Below are 21,634 nucleotides of genomic sequence, written 5' to 3' on the forward strand. Positions count from 1 at the left end.
TTTTTAAAATATATAATAATATTATTTATACGAGGGCATTTCAGTGCAGAGGCATGAATATAATTGTTGGGGCACAAGTAAAATTTTCCCACACTCAATGGAAAATCATTAATCAAGAAGGAGGGTCCTCCCATTGGTACCTCTACTTTGTATTCTTTGTGGAGTAGTTGGGGTGTAACATAGCTAGTTAGAACTTTTGGGGATGGGGCTAACATAGCTAGTTAGAAATTTGTATTCTTTTCTGTGTTGTCTTTAAAACTTCCTGAATTGCATACCTTAGCAGCTTTCCCCTCTAATCTAAAAAAAAAAGAAAACATAAAGTCTAACCTATTTGTTTTGTCATGTTACTATCTATATTCAATAATTTCCTTTGTTTTGATGTAATATGAAGCCTACAAATTAAGGTTGAATCCTATCTTACAGACCACAACAACGATACTTAATGTTACAAAATCTCTAACCTCGCCCTCTTATCTCTCATTCATCAGGTTAGTTGTTAAAATTGTTCATTTATTTTCGTAGATGTATTATCAGAAATATTTTTTTTAAAAAAATTTGGTTTTTTTCATAGATGTATCTATGATATCGTTAAAACATATTAAATTTTGGGAAAACCTCAGATTATTTAAGTTCATTAAATCTTCCGTAACTATATCTACGGAAGGTTTTGAAAATAGAGTATTCCGTAGAAATACTTACAGAACATTATGTTATATTTTCAAATCAACTACATTTTACTCTTAAACTCCAATTTTTTTTAACAAAAATAAAACATTAAATTATAGGAAATCAAAGTAATTGGAAAACCTCAATTGCACTACTTTGATTTACTATAATTTGATGTTCCATTTTTGTTATAAAAATTGAGTTTTTGAGTGAAATGTAATTGATTTAAAAATATAACAGAATGTTCCGCAGGTACATCTGCGGAACGCTCTATTAATTTGAGATTTCAAAACCTTTCGTAGATATAGCTAAGAAATATTTCATTTAATTTGAGATTTCCTCAATTAATTTGGAATCTTCCAAAGTTTCACGCTTCCGTTGATGTAAACCAATTTTTTTATAAATAAAATGTTTCCGAAAATATATCTACAGAAGCTTTTTTATACTATCAGTGCATATTATATATATATATATATATATATATATATATATATATATATATATATATATATATATATATATATATATATGCCTGCCTCATCTCAAATATCCAACCATCTTTTATATGCCACAATAACACACATATCATATTTCAACCGAGAATGGGAACCACTAGCCAAGAAACTCTACCTCATCTTCAAGACATGAAGGTGACAATCCACAAAACATCAATGGTTTTTCCATCAAAACAAACCGAGAACAAATCCATGTTTTTATCAAACATAGACAAGGTCCTCAATTTCGATGTAGAAATGGTTCAATTCTTCGAAGCCAACAAAGATTTTCCTCCTCAAATCGTGACCGAGAAGTTGAAAAAAGCTCTAGAAGATACTCTAGTGGCTTATGACTTCCTTGCTGGAAGATTGAAGAAGAACTCTGAAACCAATAGGTTGGAGATAGATTGCAATTCAGAAGGTGTTGGCTTTGTTGTGGCTTCTAGTGAGTACATGTTGGGTCAAATTGGAGACTTGGCTTATCCTAATCAAGCTTTTGCACAATTTGTTCATAACACTAAAGATTTTCTTAAGATAGGTGATATACCACTATGTGTTGTCCAGGTACAAATATGTTCATTTTCACCAATTTATCTTCCTTAACTCATATCCAATCTTATAAGAAAAGAGTGCACACATCAAAGTTTTTTAAGGTAAAAAAACGTTTTACTTGTTTTGAAAGATAAATAAAGTAAATATTTGTTTTAAAAGTATTTAAGGTTCAGCTCTAATGTGCTTTTGTTTTGTTTTAAAAGTATTTGTTTTGTTTCTATAATAAAATTTAATGATACTTTTTTGATTGTATGATAAATTTTAGATTTATTAAACAAAACAAAAAAAACTCAAACTAATTATTATTATTATTTTTAGAATAAAATCTTTTTTTTTTAACTATATACGATCAGATTATTATATTATTGTGCGCATCATTCATAACGTATTATTTTAATCATTAAAAATTAATATTTTAAAATAAAAATAAGCGATTTTGATTAAAATAAATAAATAAAGATAAAGTAATAATTATATTAAAAAGATATTAACGAATAATAAAATTCAATATTGTTAAGAATCAACTGTAAGGAAGAAATCTCGCAATGATTAAAAAAGAAAACATAAAATACTTTATAAGTGAAAGAATCTACATACCTATCCTCTTAAGATTTTGGGTGAATGTGTTGTGTATCTCTCACAAAAGTGTGTCACAAGTCTAAAATGATCCGTTGACCCTTTTGATTTTTATTTAGAATAGTTGAAACACGTCTAACGACATAAACATTTAATTAAAAAAATGTATTTGAATCCGCCACATTCTAATTAAATATATTTAAGGGATAATTTCTTCTCTGATGTAACACATTTATTTTACTTGTTCAATTGTGTAAAAATGTTGCTGAATTCTTTTTTTACTTATGTATAAACGATTATTTAAATTACATATGTTACTATTAGTACTATAGTATAGATATTTAATTAATTACACTCTTTGACAAAAATTATACATACGTATTCATCATCTCAATAATTTTTCGTTCCAAATATTTTTAACTCGAAACTAATGACTTGGTTATGTTGTATTATTTTACTTCACAGCTTACATCCTTCAAGTGTGGTGGTTTCGCCATTGGCTTCACAAGAAACCATTTAGCCTTTGATGGACATAGCTTCAAAACATTCTTGGACAATCTTTCTTCATTGGCTGCTAACATACCACTGACCGTCACACCTTTCCATGACAGACAACTCTTAGCCGCACGATTTCCTCCACGTGTCAGCTTCCTCCACCCTGAGATGGTCAAGTTCGATAATATACCTTTTGCAACTGAACATAGTGTCTTTAAAGCCTCCTCAGAAGAACTTGACTTTAAGGTTTTTCATCTAGGCTCTAAACATATCAACAATCTTAAGGAAAAAGCAAAGGATAACGACAACATTCATGTCACCAGTTTTAATGTCATTAGTGCGCATCTATGGAGATGCAAGACATTATCTGGCACATATGATTCTAATAAGTTATCAACTATATTATATGCTGTTGATATACGGTCTAGATTGAATCCTCCATTGCCGAAAGTTTATACGGGGAATGCGGTTTTAACTGCTTACGCTACAATGAAGTGTGGGGAATTAAAGGAATGCGAATTCTCAAAGTTGGTGGAGATGGTTAGGGAAGGATCAAGAAGAATGAATGATGAGTATGTGAAGTCAATTGTTGATTGGGGAGAGTTGTATAATGGTTTTCCAAATGGGGAGATTTTGGTGTCTTCGTGGTGGAGATTAGGGTTTGAAAAAGTGGAGTATCCATGGGGAAAACTTAAGTATTGTTGTCCAGTGGTGTATCGTAGGAAGGATATTATACTATTATTTCCTCATTTTCATGGATCAAGTGAAGTTGGTGGTGATGATGGGGTGAATATTATAGTGGCTCTTCCTCCTAAAGAAATGGAAAATTTTCAAAGACTCTTTTATACGTTTTAATTTGATCTATTTATGAATGTGTGAAAACTAAATGTATTTCCTTTATGACATGGTTAGTGGTATACATAATAAAAAATAATCAGGTTGTAATAAGTAATGACATATTGATGTGATGCATCAATAGTTTATTTAATGCTTTATGTGCTTGATTTATATGTTGCACTTGTTAAAAAGTACTAGTGTGGGTGTTCCTCCTGCAAGGGCAGGGGGACTCCGAGGCCTTAATAGGTTTATAACATTGTATGGTGGTTAGGGCTTGCCCACGACAGCGAGAAACCATGTACACTAGTGTTTAAGACGATTTAGGGGTGCTTCTCATGTGAGGTGAGAGACCATGTTGATGGATATTATGCTTAGGTATAAGCTTCTGAGGGATGTGATCATATGAGAGTTGATCTTGGATAAACACTATGCTTTAGGGTGTAATTATGTGTATGTCTTAAGACCTGTCCTTTTCTCCTACATAGGAGATGTATTTATAAAGGTCTTTAGGGCCTGGGATTCTCTTGGAAAGGGTCACATCCCCCTCAATCATTGGTGGATCATTGAATCCCTATTTTCCAGGAAGTTGTGGATCAGTTATTGACCCCGACTTCTCTCTTCCCCATAAATGTCTTATCCCACGTTTCCCACTGGCGGCGATAGGAAAATCATAGGGAGAGGAGATATCTCCCTTTAGGCGAAATTTCAATGTTGCCTCTTATGAGGCGGTCTAAAGGGATCCCCTTAGGTGAGGACATTTACAATTATAACACTACATAGTCCTTCAAGCACGAGACCTTTAATAGAAGACGATGTGTTTTGAGATTGCAACTCTAGAGAAGTATCCCGAGAACCTGCATTTTCTCAAGGGAGGCCTAAGTTATCCTGGGAAATCCAGGTTCTTTAGTAATAGAAATGTGTAACCCAACTAAAGAGTTAATAAGCCCCTCAGGTATAATAATGAGTTGACCTTTCGGGTGAGACTTCTATTGGGCCCTCAGGTAAGCCGTATGATCAAGTCTCTCAAGATGGGATATTTGTCGCACATCTCAAGCGCGATTCTTGAGTCTTGTCTGAAGGATAGAAAAACACTTAGAAAGGGGGGGTTTGAATAAGTGTAGCTTTAAAACTCTTAAGATAAAAACAATTTGCACAATGATTTTTATCCTGGTTCGTTGTTAACTAAACTACTTCAGTCTACCCCCTTGGATTGATTTACCTCACCTGAGGATTTAATCCACTAATCAATCTTGATTACAATGGTTTTCCACTTAGATACCCTCTAAGTCTTCTAGAGTATTCTGATCACAACTTGATCACTCTAGGAAATCAATGCTTAGATACCCTCTAAGACTTCTAGAGAATCGATCACAACTTGATCTTCTCTAGTTCCTTTACAAATGAATGTAAACAAATTCTTACAAGAGTATTACAATGCTTCTTAATAAGCTATAATCACAACTGTGATATTTCTCTTAAGTTCTAAGCTTAATCTCACTAAGATATTACAACAGTAATGAAGTGAGGTTGAAGATGAAGTTTGATAGCTTTTGATTCAGCAGCGTTTCAGCAAGATTGAAAAGTTGTTAATGAAATGGTAACCTTGCTTCTGATCAGAACTTCACTATTCATAGGCGTTTTGAGAAGATGACCGTTGGGAGCATTTAATGCGTTGCATGATCCGTACAGCATTGCATTTAATGTTTCACTCTTTTGTCAACTACCTCGAGCCTTGCTTTTCCTGCTTTAACCGACTTTGCCTTTAATAGCTTCTAACGTTCCTTTTGTCAGTCAGCGTAGCCTGCCATCTTGTACTTACTTCTGATCTGATCTTTGTAGATACAACGTTTGAATTAATGAAAGTCAAACAGCTTGGTGCAGAGCATCTTCTTGTCTTCTGACTTTCAAGTGCTTCTAGCGTGATACCATAAGAACTTCAGTGCTTCTGCTTTTGATCTCAAGTTCTTCTGATGCTTCAATAGACCATGTTCTGATTCTGCTTGACTATCTTCTGATGTCTTGCGAGAGCATGTTCTGATGTTGCATACTGAACCTTCTGGGTCAGTGCTTCTTGCGCTGATTTTGTGCATACTCTTTATATATTTCCTAAAATGGAAAATTCATAGGATTAGAGTACCACATTGTCTTATACAAAATTCATATACATTGTTATCATCAAAACTAAGAATATTGATCAGAACAAATCTTGTTCTAACAATCTCCCCCTTTTTGATGATGACAAAAACATATATAATTGATATGAATTTGCAATCAGAATAACAGATGACCAAAGACAATTACACAGTTATAGCATAAGCATATCAACATAGTGTGTGAATATGTCTCCCCCTGAGATTTACAATCTCCCCCTGAAATAAATACTGGAAGAATTTATAATTAAAAGACTTCCCTGAGTATTTTCCATTTCAGTCGAGACGTTCACATTTTCCTAGAACTTCAGAACATTCAGAGCTTCTGCTTCTTGCTTCCACAGGACAGCGTCAGAGCTTTGAATTTCTTCTTGAATTATTGCATGCTTGATTGTATCAGTACATTCTTGAATGTACCAGAGCATCATCAGAGCATCTTTACATCCTGAAATGTTTCAGAACAAACTATATGGCAAAAGTCAGAGCATGAATGAATCAGAACATTCTTTTAAGAAGGAACATGTATCAGAGCAAAAACTCTGGTAAGTTCTTAAAAGAAATATGTATCAGAACATATAAGGGATAAGAATGTGTTAGAGCATATTCTGCCATGAGAATATCAGAATATTCTTCCTTCTTGCTTCTGATCTTGAAGCTTCACAGCACTAAGCTTGCTTCAATTCCAAGAACATGCTTCTTTATAGAATTGCATTTCCCTATGTATTTGCTTCTCATGTTGAGCTTTTTCAGAATGTCTTCAATCCTACAAAAATCTCAAAGACATAGAACTTGCAAATATTGTTAGGAATGTTGAGACTTAATCCCAGCAACTGATATAATAAATCAAATCAATTATCACGTTTTCTCCCCCTTTTTGTCATAACATCAAAAAGCAATCAAAAGATTCAGATGAAAAACAAACAATATGAGAGAAGATAAGGTTTCATTGATTCAACAAAACATATCAGAAGATACAAAAGAGAGAGAGAAGCAGATGCAAGAAATAGATGCAAGAAACAAGAAACAACTAAGACCAAAGGACTACGACTAGCCTAACTTAGAAACTATCTTGGCCAGAAGGTCTTGAATCTCAGAAGTGCTTTCAGTCTGCTTCTTCATGAAGGTTCTGAATTCCTCATGCGTTTCCTCATGCTTATCTAGACGAGAAGCAAGATCAGCTTGATTCTGTTGAAGAGCCTTCACAGCGTTCACAAGAACAGAAGGTCCAGCAGAAGAAGCTTCATAGCTATCGTTCAGAGGAACAGCATGCTCAACAGTAGCATCTATCATGAGAACATCATCTTGATTTTCCTGAGCAGGAAGTTTCTCAGTAGGATGATTCTCAGCACTTTGCTTCTCAGCATCAGCTTCTGACATAGAAGCATCTTCAGCATATTCTGGTGCAGGAAGATCAGAATCTCCATTCTCAAGAGCCTGAAGAATAGCAGCCAGATTCTTTGGAGGAGTGGGAGCAGCAACTTCTGAAGGGTATTCAATAGCAGGAATAACCATGTTAGGTTCCTTCTTAGAAGGATTCTCCCTAAGCCAGTTGAATAGCCACTGAAAGTCTCCAGTCAGAATGAGAAATTGAGGCTTCCACACAACCATTGTGAGACAAGGTTCATCTTCCAACTCATCTACAAACTTCTTCTCCTCAAGAGATCTCCAGTTTCTTATTGGATGATAGTACCTACCATCATCAACTTCCAAAAGACAACCAGAAGAACCAGATGCCTCAGCAACATATCTTCTCTGGATGTTCATAGCATCAAGCTGAAAATCCTTCCTGAAGATTCTCCACAAGCCTCGAATAGTGGCATGATCCAACTTGGAGTCATGAGCAGCTCTCAAGGTTTCCATCCTTGTTCTGAACATGAGCTTGAATAGGTCAAAGTAGACATCAACAGATGGTTCAGGAGGGTTAAAGGTGAATCTATAGTCAGGGTACAGAAGGCAATAGGGTTTGGATTTTCTGGAAGGTAAAGAATGGGTTAGAGAAGGTGTAGTTTCTGTGGTGAAAGTGGATGAAGGTGTAATATCAGAAGGTGTTGGGGGAATGATATTTAATGGTTCAGGGTTCAGAATTTGGGTAGAAGGAGGTGGTTGAAAACTGTTTGGAATGGTGAAAGAGTTATGGGGTTCAGAAGGAGGAGGCTTTTTCTGAGAGGAACAAGCAGTAGCATCTTCTCGAAGAGCTTTCTTGATGCGCTTATCACGGTATTCATAAGATTGTACCTTGAGATCATCATAGGGTAGCTTTGGCTTCTTAGCTGGCTTGGATTCTGCTTTTGAGGCCTTTCGCTTCAGTCTCTTTTCTTTCTTCTTCTGTTCTTTCTTCTTCAACTCAGCTAGAGATGGAAGAATTCTTCCTCTTATCCAAGCAGGATCAACAGAAGATTGAGCTATGACACAAGACTTCAAATAACGCTTAACAGATTTGTCAAGCTCTTCTTTGAACAATTTTGCGAAGCTCTCAACAGGAGTTCTTCTAGTCAGAATATCTGGAAATATTCTTAGAATAGAAGTTACCTTCTCAATCAGAAGCATCCTTTGCAAGTCAAAAGCGTTCAGAACATGTCCTTGAATGACAGTTAAGAACTTGGGCGTACCTACAGCTCGCAGAAGATCCAACAAGTCACTTTCTATCAGAATGTCTGAAATCATTCTGGCAAGAGGAATGGTGTTCTTCTTGAAATCTGGATACTTCTTGCGTTCTTCATCTCTTGATTCTTCAATATTTGTTTTCAAATGTTGAAATAGAATGTTTGAGATATTAACCTTATTACCATTTCCAATACAGAAAAGTGCATACTTCTGATCCTGATTCACATAAGTAGCAGCAATAGATCTCTTTCTATGATATAGAGTTCCCAGAATAATCTCAGCCCATACTCTATAGGAAGGCTTCAAAGAAGTAGTTTGATGGGGTGCAGATTTAGAAGAAGCCAATTCTCTATCAACCTTATCCCAATCAACCCTACCAGGGAGAGCGCATGTGATTCTTTCAGAATCATCAAGACTATAAAGCTTCCTTATCATCTTCTCAGTCACAACAACTTCATGCCCTAATACGAAGGAGATGATAGCAGTTGGAGTAACTATTGCATGAGTCCAAAAATCCATCACCAAGAGAGGATAAACTGGTCCAACTAGTCTTTCAAAGTAACTTGACCAACCTTGAACCAACATTGCATCCTTTGTTTTGAAACCATGTTCCAACACATTGTCAAAATCCACCATAGTTTCGCAAAGAACTTCCAGTTCCTCATTAGGAATAGAACAAGTATTCAAAGGATGATATCCATATTTGCGTTGAACAAGATGTGCAGAAGACATTTTTTGTTGAGTACTTGAGGATGAAAGCATGAATATACTCTGATATTCGATTTAGAACCAGGGTTTGTGCAACAATGAGAAAGAGAGATGAACGAAAGAGACAATGAATGAAGAGAGAGAATGTAAAAAGATGAATTGTTATGAAGATGAGTTTATATAGAGACGGATTTGAAATGAAATGCAATGTGTGTTTGAACGAATATGATTACAGAAAAACATAGAATCAATTGCATTTAATGAGAAATGACGTTAGGAGAGATAACGTAAAATTTGAAATGATTTGCACAGATACCTAGGGCGGCGTCTCCTCAACTGCACGCGTACTTGTCCAAATAGAGTGAACACGTGTTCAACATCTGGAAAGCTGGTAACAGCTGTTTTGCTATAAAAGAACTTCTGAATCAACTTAGATAATGAAACGTTAGTAATAACAGAATCAGAACTTCTAATTGATTAACATCAGAACTTCTTATAAGAAGATAAAACAAACTCATTTCAGAACTAATCCATACATCAGAACTTCTCATCTTCTCATTCTGGGCATAAATCCATACTGATATTCTTCAGAATGAACTTAAACCTATCTTCAGCAAGGGGTTTTGTAAAGATATCAGCCCATTGATGGTCTGTATCAACAAAGTTCAAAGAAAGAACATCCTTCTGAACATAGTCCCTAATGAAATGATGTTTGATCTCAATATGTTTAGCTTTGGAATGTAAGATTGGATTCTTAGATAAACATATAACAGAAGTATTATCATAGAAGATAGGGATGTTACTCTCATATATCTGGTAATCTTCTAACTGACTCTTCATCCAGAGCATCTGTGTACTACATCCAGCAGCAGCAACATATTCTGCTTCTATAGTAGAGAGAGCAATGGTAGCTTGCTTCTTGCTATACCAGGAGATCAGATGACTTCCAAGAAATTGACAACTTCCATAAGTATTCTTTCTTTCAATTCTATCTCCAGCGTAATCAGCATCACAATATCCTACTAAGTTGTACTCTTTAGATCTTCTGTAAACTAAACCAACATTAGTAGTACCTTTCAGATACCTCGGAATTCTCTTAACAGCTGTTGAGTGAGATTCTCTAGGATCTGATTGGAATCTTGCACACAGACAAACATTGAATAAAATATCAGGTCTAGAAGCAGTGAGATATAGAAGAGATCCAATCATACCTCTGTACAACTTCTGATCCACCTTCTTACTTACCTCATCCTTACCTAGGACACACGTTGGATGCATAGGAGTTTTGGCTTCTTTGCTTTCAGAAAGATTAAACTTCTTCAAAAGTTCTTTCACATACTTCGTTTGATGAACATATGTTCCATCAGAAGTTTGATTGATTTGAATCCCAAGAAAGTACTTGAGTTCTCCCATCATGCTCATCTCGAACTCAGCCTGCATAGACTTAGCAAACTCCTTTCCAAGTGTAGCATTAGAGGTTCCAAAGATAATATCATCAACATAAATTTGACAAATTAAAATATCTTTCTTAAAGCTTTTACAGAAGAGAGTAGTATCCACTTGTCCTCTAGTGAAACCATTGCTCAGAAGAAAAGAACTTAATCTTTCATACCAAACTCTAGGAGCTTGTTTCAATCCATACAATGATTTCTTTAATTTGAAAACATGTTCTGGAGACTTAGAGTCTTCAAAACCAGGAGGTTGGTGGACATATACTTCTTCTATATAACCATTTAAGAAGGCACTCTTAACATTCATCTGATATAGAGTGATGTTATGTCATATGATAGGGAATGCAACACGATGTTATACATAGACTGAATTAAAATGATAAATGTAAATGGATAACAGGACCTACTGAGGAAAGCTTCTTATAATAAGATAGTTCTATGTTCTTTTACCCAAGAATCCCCTCACAAGGTTAGCTATATAGTTTTTGGATATAACATAACCTCTACAGATGGAACGGGTTCTAAAGGTCCTTGGAGTTAACGACGAAATCAGATTTCTGCCATGCGATGGGCGAACCATCTTATGACAAATTTCATGACTAAGTCTCCTCCAAGTGGGGTTCTCGTATTAGCCATTCAAGGTGTTCACCTTGGGGACTAGCACTACACAACCACCTCCTAACTTATGTTTTTTCTCTTGTTTTTCAAAAGCTCGGGTTGAGAGCTTCACTCAAATATCATTCCCATACCCACAATTGAGTATATACAGAAATAAAATAAAACCGGTAAAACAGGAGTAAAGAAACATAAATAATACAAGAATAAATATAAAGAACATAAGCATAAAGAACACATGAATAAACAAACAAAATAAAACACTCAAATATAAAACAAACTAAACTAGGGTTGACTCTCTTAGGATGTCCCCAGCAGAGTCGCCACTTTCTGTAGCGGTGAAAATGTGACTCGAGCGTTTTCACGCACTCGAAGTACAACAGAGTCGCCACCGAACTTTATTTATTCCAAGAAGGAAAGGGAAAATATCGATAAAACCCACGAATAAAAAAGAAATGGATAAGATGGTCATCGCAATCAAAATAGGGTTCGGGAGTCGGTTAAGCAAGGGGAAGGTATTAGCACCCCTCACCTCCATCGTACTCGATGGGACCCATTTAGTTAGTTTCGTGTTTGAGTGTTAATGGTGTTTTTAGTTTATGTTCTTTAGCTTATTAATCGAGAAAAGATGAAAGAGATGTTTTTTAGCGTTTTTATTGTTATGAGGAAAAAGAAATGTTTTTTATTATTGTGAAGAAAAAGAAATGATTTTTTATTATTATGCTCGCCAAGACGTTTGTATCTTGTGCCTACGTATTCCCTAGTGCAATGGGAAAGTCAGAGCAATCGTAGTTCGGGCGAAGAACCACGAAAAGGTTTGTTAATTTTAGCGAGAGGTACTCGATCGCTTTTAAATGGAAATACTACGCGCACATGGATATGAGATCACTACAAGAATGGATAACTAAATCAAGATAAGACATGATTTTGGCCATCATCGCATTCGAGTGGAAGATATTCAATCTTCACATGTGGAAGTATGTTCGCATTTTGAAATGGACTAAGTGTCTCGTTTATGAAAAGAGTTTTAAAAAGCCATGAGGCTGAAAAGGTTGAATGAAATTGAAGTTGCGTTTTAAACGGACATTTAGCAAAGGATTGAGCATAGGTGTTCACCTAGCGCGTCCTTACCCAAGGTATTGAACAGGAGCGAGCCCCATTGTCACTTGTTGTCCTTGTTAATTAATTCGTTTCAAAAGATCAAGGTATTCAAGAGGTGTGCACTTCTTGTCACTTAACCTCTTGGTTGGATTAAAGTGTTTGAATTCAAAGATCAAGGTATTCAAGAGGTGTGCACCCCTTGTCACTTAATCTTTTGATTTGATTAAAAAAAAAAGATTCGAAAGATCAAGGTATTCAAGAGGTGTGCACTTCTTGTCACAGGATCTTTCGGTTTGATTAATGTGTTTTGATTCAAAAGATCAAGGTATTCAAGAGGTGTTCACCCCTTGTCACTTAATCTTTTGATTTGATTAAAGTGTTTTAGTTTCAAAAGATCAAGGTGTTCAAGAGGTGTCCACCCCTTGTCACTTAATCTCTTGGTTTGATTAAAGTGTTTAAATTCAAAAGATCAAGGTATTCAAGAGGTGTGCACCCCTTGTCACTTAACCTTTTGGTTTGATTAAAGTGTTTTGATTCAAAAGATCAAGGTATTCAAGAGGTGTGCACCCCTTGTCACTTAACCTTTTGGTTTGATTAAAGTTTTTTTTTATTGTTGTTTTAATAAAAAAGAATCGAGGTATTCAAGAGGTGTACACCCCTTGTCACACGATCTTTCGGTATAGTTTAAAGAATTTTTATAGGGAAATTCGACATTGAACCGAGAAGTTATTATGAAGCGACTTGGCGTTGGACCAAGGTTTATTGAATTATTGATGCAAAATTAATCTAATATTTTTGGGATTTTTAATAAAAAATAGAATCTAAATATATAAACATATCTTTGTATTTTTGAATAGGGAATTAAAACAATCATATAACTAAAATTGAAACAAATGAAATGATATAATAAAATAGGCTAAATACAAAGCAAAACATGGGGTGTAAACAAAAAAACGTTGTTGGGCTGGTCATACGAAACAGTTTGGCCCAAAAAAAAGAGACTGAATTAAAAATTTAAAAAAATAAAATAAATCTGGGCCGGACCGGGTCGGGTTAGATGGAACCCGGATCCGGCCACTTGACACACTAATGGAGTTTTTGTTTGAAAACCTAAACAACATAACAAACCCAGCGGCTCCCTCTAGTCTTCATCTCTCATCGTGCTCTCTTCTCTCCAATCTCTTACTCCTCTCGCTCAAATCGGTATAAACAACAAAACAATCAAACAAAAATCTAATCCCAATACCCACATAAACCCTTATATCAACCCCCAATCCATTATTGTCAGAAGTGATTACGAGTTATAAGAAAAATCAGATGAAAATAAACTATATACAAGGCGCAAAGAAAACGAAATTCAAACCCAGGTATGATTCTCTGCGTCTTTCTTCTAACTTCTGAGCTTCTGTGTCCGATTTGCTCGCCGTCCTTCTTCTACTTCCAGTATGTGCTTCTTTTCTTTTTGAAACAATCACTCTTGTGCACACATCATCGGGTGTTGTGGCGATGTGTTGCGTTTGATGTTGCTGTGCGGAATCGGTGTTGCGTCTCAATTGAAACGGTGTGGATTTACGGATCAAAGTGTTGCTGATGTAAGTTTGTACAAGAAGGGGAGGAATCAAATTGTTGCACTCAGTTTTGCTCGATGGTGTTACTATCGCAGGAAGAACCGCCAAAGATTTGTGTGTTGCCTTGTAGGTTTGGTAAAAGTGTTGTAGGTTTGGTAAAAGTGTGGTGAAGGATTGAAAGTATAGATATGGAACGGTGGTGAGATTTGAAGGAGAGGTTTTGAGTTTCTGCAGAAAGTTTGAGAGTGATTCAGGGAGAAATTTTTGCAGAGTTTTTCTGGTGGATTTTCGTCTCCCCTCTGCTTGTGCTGTGAATGAGTTTTTATAGATGGTATTGTGGGATTTTGGGGGGAAAAATGGGATGAGTTTGAACAATTATGGTAACACTGCTTTTATGCTTTTTGTGATACAGATTTCAGTTTGCAAATTGGTGTAACTCTTGGCTTCTTGTTTGTAGAAGTTTGGACTATTTTGCTTGGCATTGTGGGTGGAGAGGGACATTGCAACAAGGGTGGAACAGATTATGCAGAGCAGTTTTTTTGGACTCTAATGGCATGGCATGGACAGCAGCAATTTTGAACCTTTGGGCAAGCTTTGAGATAGCAGAGATAGCAGGATTTTTTGTCTTTTTTGTTTGTTTGACTTGCAAAAGGAATAATGGAATAATAATAATAATAATAACAACAAAAAAGAAGTTAATAATAATAATAAATAAATAAAAATGAAATAAAAATTAATCTAAAATAAATTTAAACTAAAAGATAAAAAAAAAAATTAAAGACTAAATTAATCTAAATTAAATCTAAACTAAAAATAAAATAATATTAAAACTAAAAAAAAAAATAATAATCTAAACTATCTAAAGCTATTTTTTGTTAACTTTAATAAAAAGTCAATGTTTTCAAGATATGCGGAGAAAAAAAAATGCGATGAATGAATGCACATGAAATGCGAATGCAATACTATCAAATGAACGAAATATGTAGGTCAAAAATTGGGGTGCGATAACTGGTGCAAAGGTTTTTGTATAGTCAATCCCTTCTTGCAGACTATAGCCCTGAGCAACCAGTCTGGCTTTGTTTCTTACAACTTCTCCTTTTTCGCTTAACTTGTTTCTGAAGACCCACTTGGCTCCAATGATGTTGAATCCTATTGGTCTAGGAACGAGATCCCATACATCATTCCTTGTAAACTGATTAAGTTTTTCTTGCATGGCAATTATCCAGTCTGCATCTTCTAGAGCTTGATCAACAGAAGTTGGCTCAATCAGAGAAACAAGACCTAATTGACCTTATGCATTGTTCTTAAGGAATGATCTGGTTCTGATAGGATCTTCTTTCCTTCCAAGAATGACATCTTCTGAGTGAGCAGAGGTGAGTCTAGAAGATCTTCTGATAGTTGGTTCTTCAGAAATTCTGAGATTCTCTAAAGAAGTAGCAACTTGATCTTCTGATCCTTTGCTTCTGGGTTCTCCAGCTTCTGAGTCACAGACTTCAATATCTGCAAAATTCTCAAACTGCTTTGGCTTTTCAAGACCAAGCTTATCATCAAATCTGAGGTTAATTGATTCTTCAACAATCAATGTTTCAGTATTGTATAATCTGTAGCCTTTTGAGAGTTCAGAATATCCAAGAAGGAAACACTTATGTGCCTTAGAATCAAACTTACTCAGATGATCCTTAGTGTTAAGAATATAACAAATACATCCAAAAGGATGAAAATATGAAATGTTGGGCTTTCTATTCTTCCACAATTCATAAGGAGTCTTATTAAGAATAGGTCTTATAGAGATTCTATTCTGAATATAACATGCAGTGTTTATTGCTTCTGCCCAGAAGTGCTTAGCCATATTGGTTTCGTTGATCATGGTTCTGGACATTTCTTGTAGAGTCCTATTCTTTCGCTCTACAACTCCATTTTGCTGTGGAGTTCTAGGGCAAGAGAAATCATAGGCAATACCATTTTATTTGAAGAACTCCTCAAAGAATTTGTTCTCAAATTCGCCACCATGATCACTTCTGACCTTTATGATTTTACACTCCTTCTCAGATTGAATTTGAGTGCAGAATTCAAAGAACACTGAATGAGACTCATCCTTGTGTTTCAAGAACTTTACCCATGTCCTGCGACTATAATCATCTACGATGACTAATCCATATTTCTTCCCTCTAACAGAAGCTGTTTTGACTGGGCCAAACAGATCAATGTGCAGAAGTTCTAGCGGCCTAGAGGAAGAAACAACATTCTTAGACTTGAATGCAGGTTTGGAGAACTTTCCCTTCTGACATGCTTCGTAAAGAGCATCTGATTTGTATTTCAGATTTGGGAGTCCTCTGACCAGATTTAGTTTGTTAATTTGAGAAATCTTTCTCAAACTGGCATGTGAAGGATAGAAAAACACTTAGAAAGGGGGGGTTTGAATAAGTGTAGCTTTAAAAACTTGACAGATAAAAATAAATTGCACAGTTATTTTTATCCTGGTTCGTTGTTAACTAAACTACTCCAGTCCACCCCCGCAGAGATGATTTACCTCAACTGAGGATTTAATCCACTAATCGCACGGATTACAATGGTTCTCCACTTAGTCAGCAACTAAGTCTTCCAGAGTCTTCTGATCACACACTGATCACTCCAGGAACAACTGCTTAGATACCCTCTAAGACTTTCTAGAGTATTCTGATCCACACGATCACTCTAGTTACAACCTGCTTAGATAACCTCTAAGACTTCCTAGAGTATTCTGATCCACACGATCACTCTAGTTCCTTACAACTTAATGTAATCAATTCTAAGAGTATTACAATTGCTTCTTAAAAGCTATAATCACAAACTGTGATATTTCTCTTAACGTTTAAGCTTAATCTCACTAATATATTACAACAGCAATGTAGTGAGCTTTGATGAAGATGAAGATTCTGAGCTTTGAATAGAACAGAGTTTCAGCAAGTTAATATGAGTTGTTTTGTTCAGAATCGTTAACCTTGCTTCTCATCAGAACTTCATATTTATAGGCGTTGGAGAAGATGACCGTTGAGTGCATTTAATGCTTTGCGTGTTCCGTACAGCATCGCATTTAATGTTATACGCTTTTGTCAACTACCTCGAGCCTTGTTCACGCTGTGTCTACTGACGTTGCCTTTAATAGCTTTTAACGTTCCTTTTGTCAGTCAGCGTAGCTTGCCACTTGTACTTCCTTCTGATCTGATGTTTGTGAATACAACGTTTGAATATCATCAGAGTCAAACAGCTTGGTGCAAAGCATCTTCTGATCTTCTGACCTTGAAGTGCTTCTGAGCGTGATACCATCAGAACTTCAGTGCTTCTGATCTCATGTTCTTCTGATGCTTCCATAGACCCATGTTCTGATTCTGCTTCGACCATCTTCTGATGTCTTGCCAGACCATGTTCTGATGTTGCATGCTGAACCCTTGAGACAAAGCTTCTGAGCGCTGAATTATGCATACTCTTTATATATTTCCTGAAAAGGAAATTGCATTGGATTAGAGTACCATATTATCTTAAGCAAAATTCATATTATTGTTATCATCAAAACTAAGATAATTGATCAGAACAAATCTTGTTCTAACAATCTCCCCCTTTTTGATGATGACAAAAACATATATAAATGATATGAATTTGCAATCAGAAAGAGCAGACGGCAAAAGACAAATTACACAGCTATAGCATAAGCATATGAATATGTCTCCCCCTGAGATTAACAATCTCCCCCTGAGATAAATAATCTCCCCTTGAAATAAATACTCGAAGAACTTTAATAAAAGACTTCCCTGATTATTTCGGTAGAGACGATCACATAAGCTTCTGTCTTCAGAGAATTCATAGCTTCTGACTTCTGCTTCCATTGGACAGCTTCAGAACTAGAATTTCTTTAGATCCCTAGAACACTCACAGCTTCTGATTCCTGCTTCCATCTAGGACAGCTTCAGAACTTGAATTTCTTTGATCTTCAGAACATTCACAGCTTCTGATTTCTGCTTCCATTTAGGACAGCTTCAGAACTTGAATTTCTTTGATCTTCAGAACATTCACAGCTTCTGATTTCTGCTTCCATTTAGGACAGCTTCAGAACTTGAGTTTTCTGGATCTTTAGAACATTCACAGCTTCTGATTTCTGCTTCCCTCGGATAGCTTCAGAGCTTTGAATTTCTACCAACATCACTTCATGCTAGATTTGTATCAGAACATTGTTGAATATACCAGAGCATCATCAGAGCATCTCTACATCCTGAAATGTTACAGAACAAAAACTAAACGACAAAAGTCAGCATGAACGAGTCAGAACATAAAATGTATATTAGAACACATGATATTTATCAGAGCCATATAGGCTAAAATAATGTATCAGAGCAAATAGAATTTTGTCAGAGCAAATAGACAAATATGGATCAAATTCTATTATCAGTGCTTCTGATTTATTCTTCTTTCTTGCTTCTGATTTCTGAAGCTTGACAGCACTTAGCTTGCTTCAGTTTCCATGAGCTTATTCTTTTTACAGAATAACACTTCTTATGGTTTTGCTTCTTGTGTTTGCTTTGAAGATTCTCTTCACTTCTTTATACCTGCAAAACACTTAAACCATATAGAACTTGCAGTTCTTGTTAGTAAATGTGTGGGAGCTTTACCCAGCAACTGATAGATTAATCAAATCATTTATCATTTATCTTCTCCCCCTTTTTGTCATATCATCAAAAAACAGAAAAGATTCAGAGACAAACAAAAAAAGACACACAGAGGAGGAAGATGATTTCATTGAAGTTCAAACATCAGGTACAGAAGTACATGAGGATAAGTAAGATCAGATGCACAAAAAAAATGCAACGAAAAGAAAGAAACAACACAGACTCAATCTAAGATGGCCCTAGCCTTGACAAGATCTTTGCCAGCATCTCTTGAACCTCATTGTTGTGTCCATCTTGCCTCACCATGAAAGTTCTAAACTCAGCATTGAGTGAGCTTTGCTCATCCTGTCTCTTCTGAATTTCTTCCAGAGTCCTTGCAAGACGAGAAGATTCATCAGAAGAAGCTTCACCGCTTTCAACCACAGGAATAGCAACTTGATCTGTAGCTTCCATGGATAGATCATTTGCAGGGATTTCCTCAACAAGATCTGATTCAGCAACATGATCTTCAGCATCTGCTTCTTGCATAGAAGCATCTCCATATTCTGCAGCAGGAATTTCCGAGTCTCCATTCTCAAGTGCCTGAAGAATGGCAGCTAGATTCCTGGGAGCAGAAGGACCTTCACTTTCTGGTGGGTTAACAACTTCTGGAATGACCAAGCTTGGGTCTTTCTCAGAAGGGTTTTCCCTCAGATAGTCAAAGAGAGTCTTGAAGTCTCCGAGCAGAACAGGATAATCAGGAATAAAGATAACAATATCCCTGCATGGATTTGCTTCCATTTCAGCAGCCAGTCTTAATTGTTCCATCTCATCCAAGAAGGGCTTCTCTTCCAACAGATGTCTTCCTTTGAGACTAGCAAACCAGAAGTCTTCATAATTCCTTAGAATTCCACGAGGCCGTGGGGCAGCAGCTACACAGGCTTCCTGAAGTTCTAAAAACAGAGCATCTGATTCTCTGCGAAAGATCCTCCAGAAGTTCCGCATCGCAACATCATTCAATCCAGAACTTTCAGCAATTCTGAGAGTATCAAAGATACTTCTGAGATTCCTCTTTATTTTTTCAAAAACTACACCAATAGGGTATACAGGGCGGAATTTTATTTGGGTTTTTGAAAAGGCAGGGTTGGAAGTGAAGTACGGATGAGGTTCTCTATCCAACCTATAAGAAGATTCTGCTTCAGTATCAGAATCTAACACTACCACTTCAGCTTCAGGACGAGGCTTGGGAGTGTAGTTGCAATCACGGAGCAGCTGCTCATGTGATGCAGAGGTTGGAAGAGGAGAATCACAAAGATTGTTTTGAGAGGTGGAGGGAGTATGTTCAAAGGTGGCATTGGGAGAAGGTTGAGATGGAAAGAGAGTTTGAAGGGGTGGTATATCCAGAACAGGATTTATGGCAGGTGGAGAGGAAGGAATGGTTATAGGAGAAGATGGAGGTGTAAGAACATGGACAAAGACAGGTGATTCTGATGTGGCTTTTTCTGGTTCAGGTGTAGGGACAACCTCTATTGGTGCAACTTCTGAACGAACAGCAGGAACAGAATCAGGTTCAGAAATGCATATACCTTTGGAACCTCTCAGAAAAGCTTTGGCCACATCCTCAGTCTTCTTCTGCTTCTTACTCTTCGGCTCTTCAATAATCTTTGCTTTGCCGCTAGAGATTTCTTTCCTTCTGACATATGCCAGAACTTCTGGTTGATTCTCAGCCTCTTGAGAGACATTTTCTTCATCAGACTCTTGAAGAATCATCTTCCTTTTTCTTGTTTTCTTCTTCTCAACAGCTTCTTTCCCTTTCTTCTCAAACTCATCAGAGACATACTTAGCAAACTTTGCAATGACCTCTTTAGAAACATCTTGTTTCTTAGAGACAGCAGAAGGATAATCATGCTTTCTTTTAGTCCTTTCTTCCTTCTTCTTATTTATTTTCATTGGAGCACCCTTCTCTTGATTTTTGAGATATTTATTTTCTTCTTGTGATAACAGATACCTAGTTTTGACTACAGGTACCTCACAGTTGAAGAAAGTTTCAAACTCAGCAAGAACAGGTGCTCTTCTGATTCTTGTATCAGTAAGAGGTTGAGGAGTCTTACTGATAGTCTTAATTACTTTCATCTTCTTCAAAGTGAATGCATTCAGACAAGCCCCAGATGTGACAGCAAGGTCTTTCACAATACCTTCAGATTCCAAGCTTTCAACAATCTTTGAATGCACCAAAAGATTTGAAATAATCCTTCCAAAAGGAATGATTGTTCCACCTTTTTCTCTGAAAGCGTTTCTGGAATCCTTTACTGCTTTCCACAAATGGTTGAAGATGATGTAGATCGCATCAACCTTCTTCCTAGTGGCAATGCAATAAAGAATATACCTTTGCTCATTACTGATGAAATCCGAGGCATGTGTTCCTTTCCTATGGTAGAAACACCCAAGAATGATCTTTGTCCAGATTTTGTAAACATCTCTCAAATCCTTGACGCTTTTTGTTTTCTTGACATTTGGATAGAGAGTGGATAGAACATCTTCCCAAACTGCCCTTTGATCAATCTCAAAAGCCCCTTCAGGGTTTTTCAGATCAAACATCACTCTTAGGATGTTTTCAGTAATAACAACAAACTTTCCATGGACGAAAGAAAGTATTGATTTTGGAGCAACCACAGCATGTGCCCAGAACTCCTTGACAAGATCCGGATAAACTGGGCCAACGAACTCAGCAAACAACGAGGTCCATCCTTGAAAGATGATGTCTTCTTTAAGATGAAATTCATGTTCTTCAAGGTTGTCAAAATCAACAATAAGTTCACATAGAACTTCTAATTTGTCCTTGGGAATAGAGCATGCAACAACAGGAGTAAGTTGCAAAATTTCTTCTTGGAGATGGTGAGGAACAGATGTATCAACATTTTGGGATGAGAAGGCAGCCATGAATGTAGAATGAACAAAAACGAACAAGAGAAGAGAACTGGGTTTTTGATTAGGGTTTTAGAAAACGGCTAAGAACTTTTCAAACGAGAGAATGCAAGAAGAAAGAGAGACAAGGGAGCGAAAAAGATGTATGATATGATTTGAAAAGAATATAAGGAGACGAATATAAAATAGAGAATGAAAAAGAATAAATAAACAAAATGAATAGTTTCAGAATCAAAAGAAATCATTTTCATTAAATGACGAGTGACGTGAGGA

General features: G+C 36.2%; 1 protein-coding gene across 1 annotated transcript; it reads left to right on the forward strand.

The window, feature by feature from the left end:
* The first annotated feature begins 1,212 nt into the window (after nucleotides 1–1,212).
* LOC131612292 (acyltransferase GLAUCE-like) lies at nucleotides 1,213–3,791 on the forward strand. Its single transcript, XM_058884097.1, has 2 exons — nucleotides 1,213–1,724; nucleotides 2,754–3,791. Exons 1-2 carry the CDS (start codon nucleotides 1,269–1,271, stop codon nucleotides 3,636–3,638), a joined length of 1,341 nt encoding a protein of 446 aa, XP_058740080.1. The 5' UTR covers nucleotides 1,213–1,268; the 3' UTR covers nucleotides 3,639–3,791.
* The last annotated feature ends 17,843 nt before the right edge of the window (nucleotides 3,792–21,634 follow it).

Source organism: Vicia villosa, linkage group LG6 (assembly GCF_029867415.1).
Source record: "Vicia villosa cultivar HV-30 ecotype Madison, WI linkage group LG6, Vvil1.0, whole genome shotgun sequence".
NCBI classification, from domain to species: Eukaryota; Viridiplantae; Streptophyta; class Magnoliopsida; order Fabales; family Fabaceae; genus Vicia; species Vicia villosa.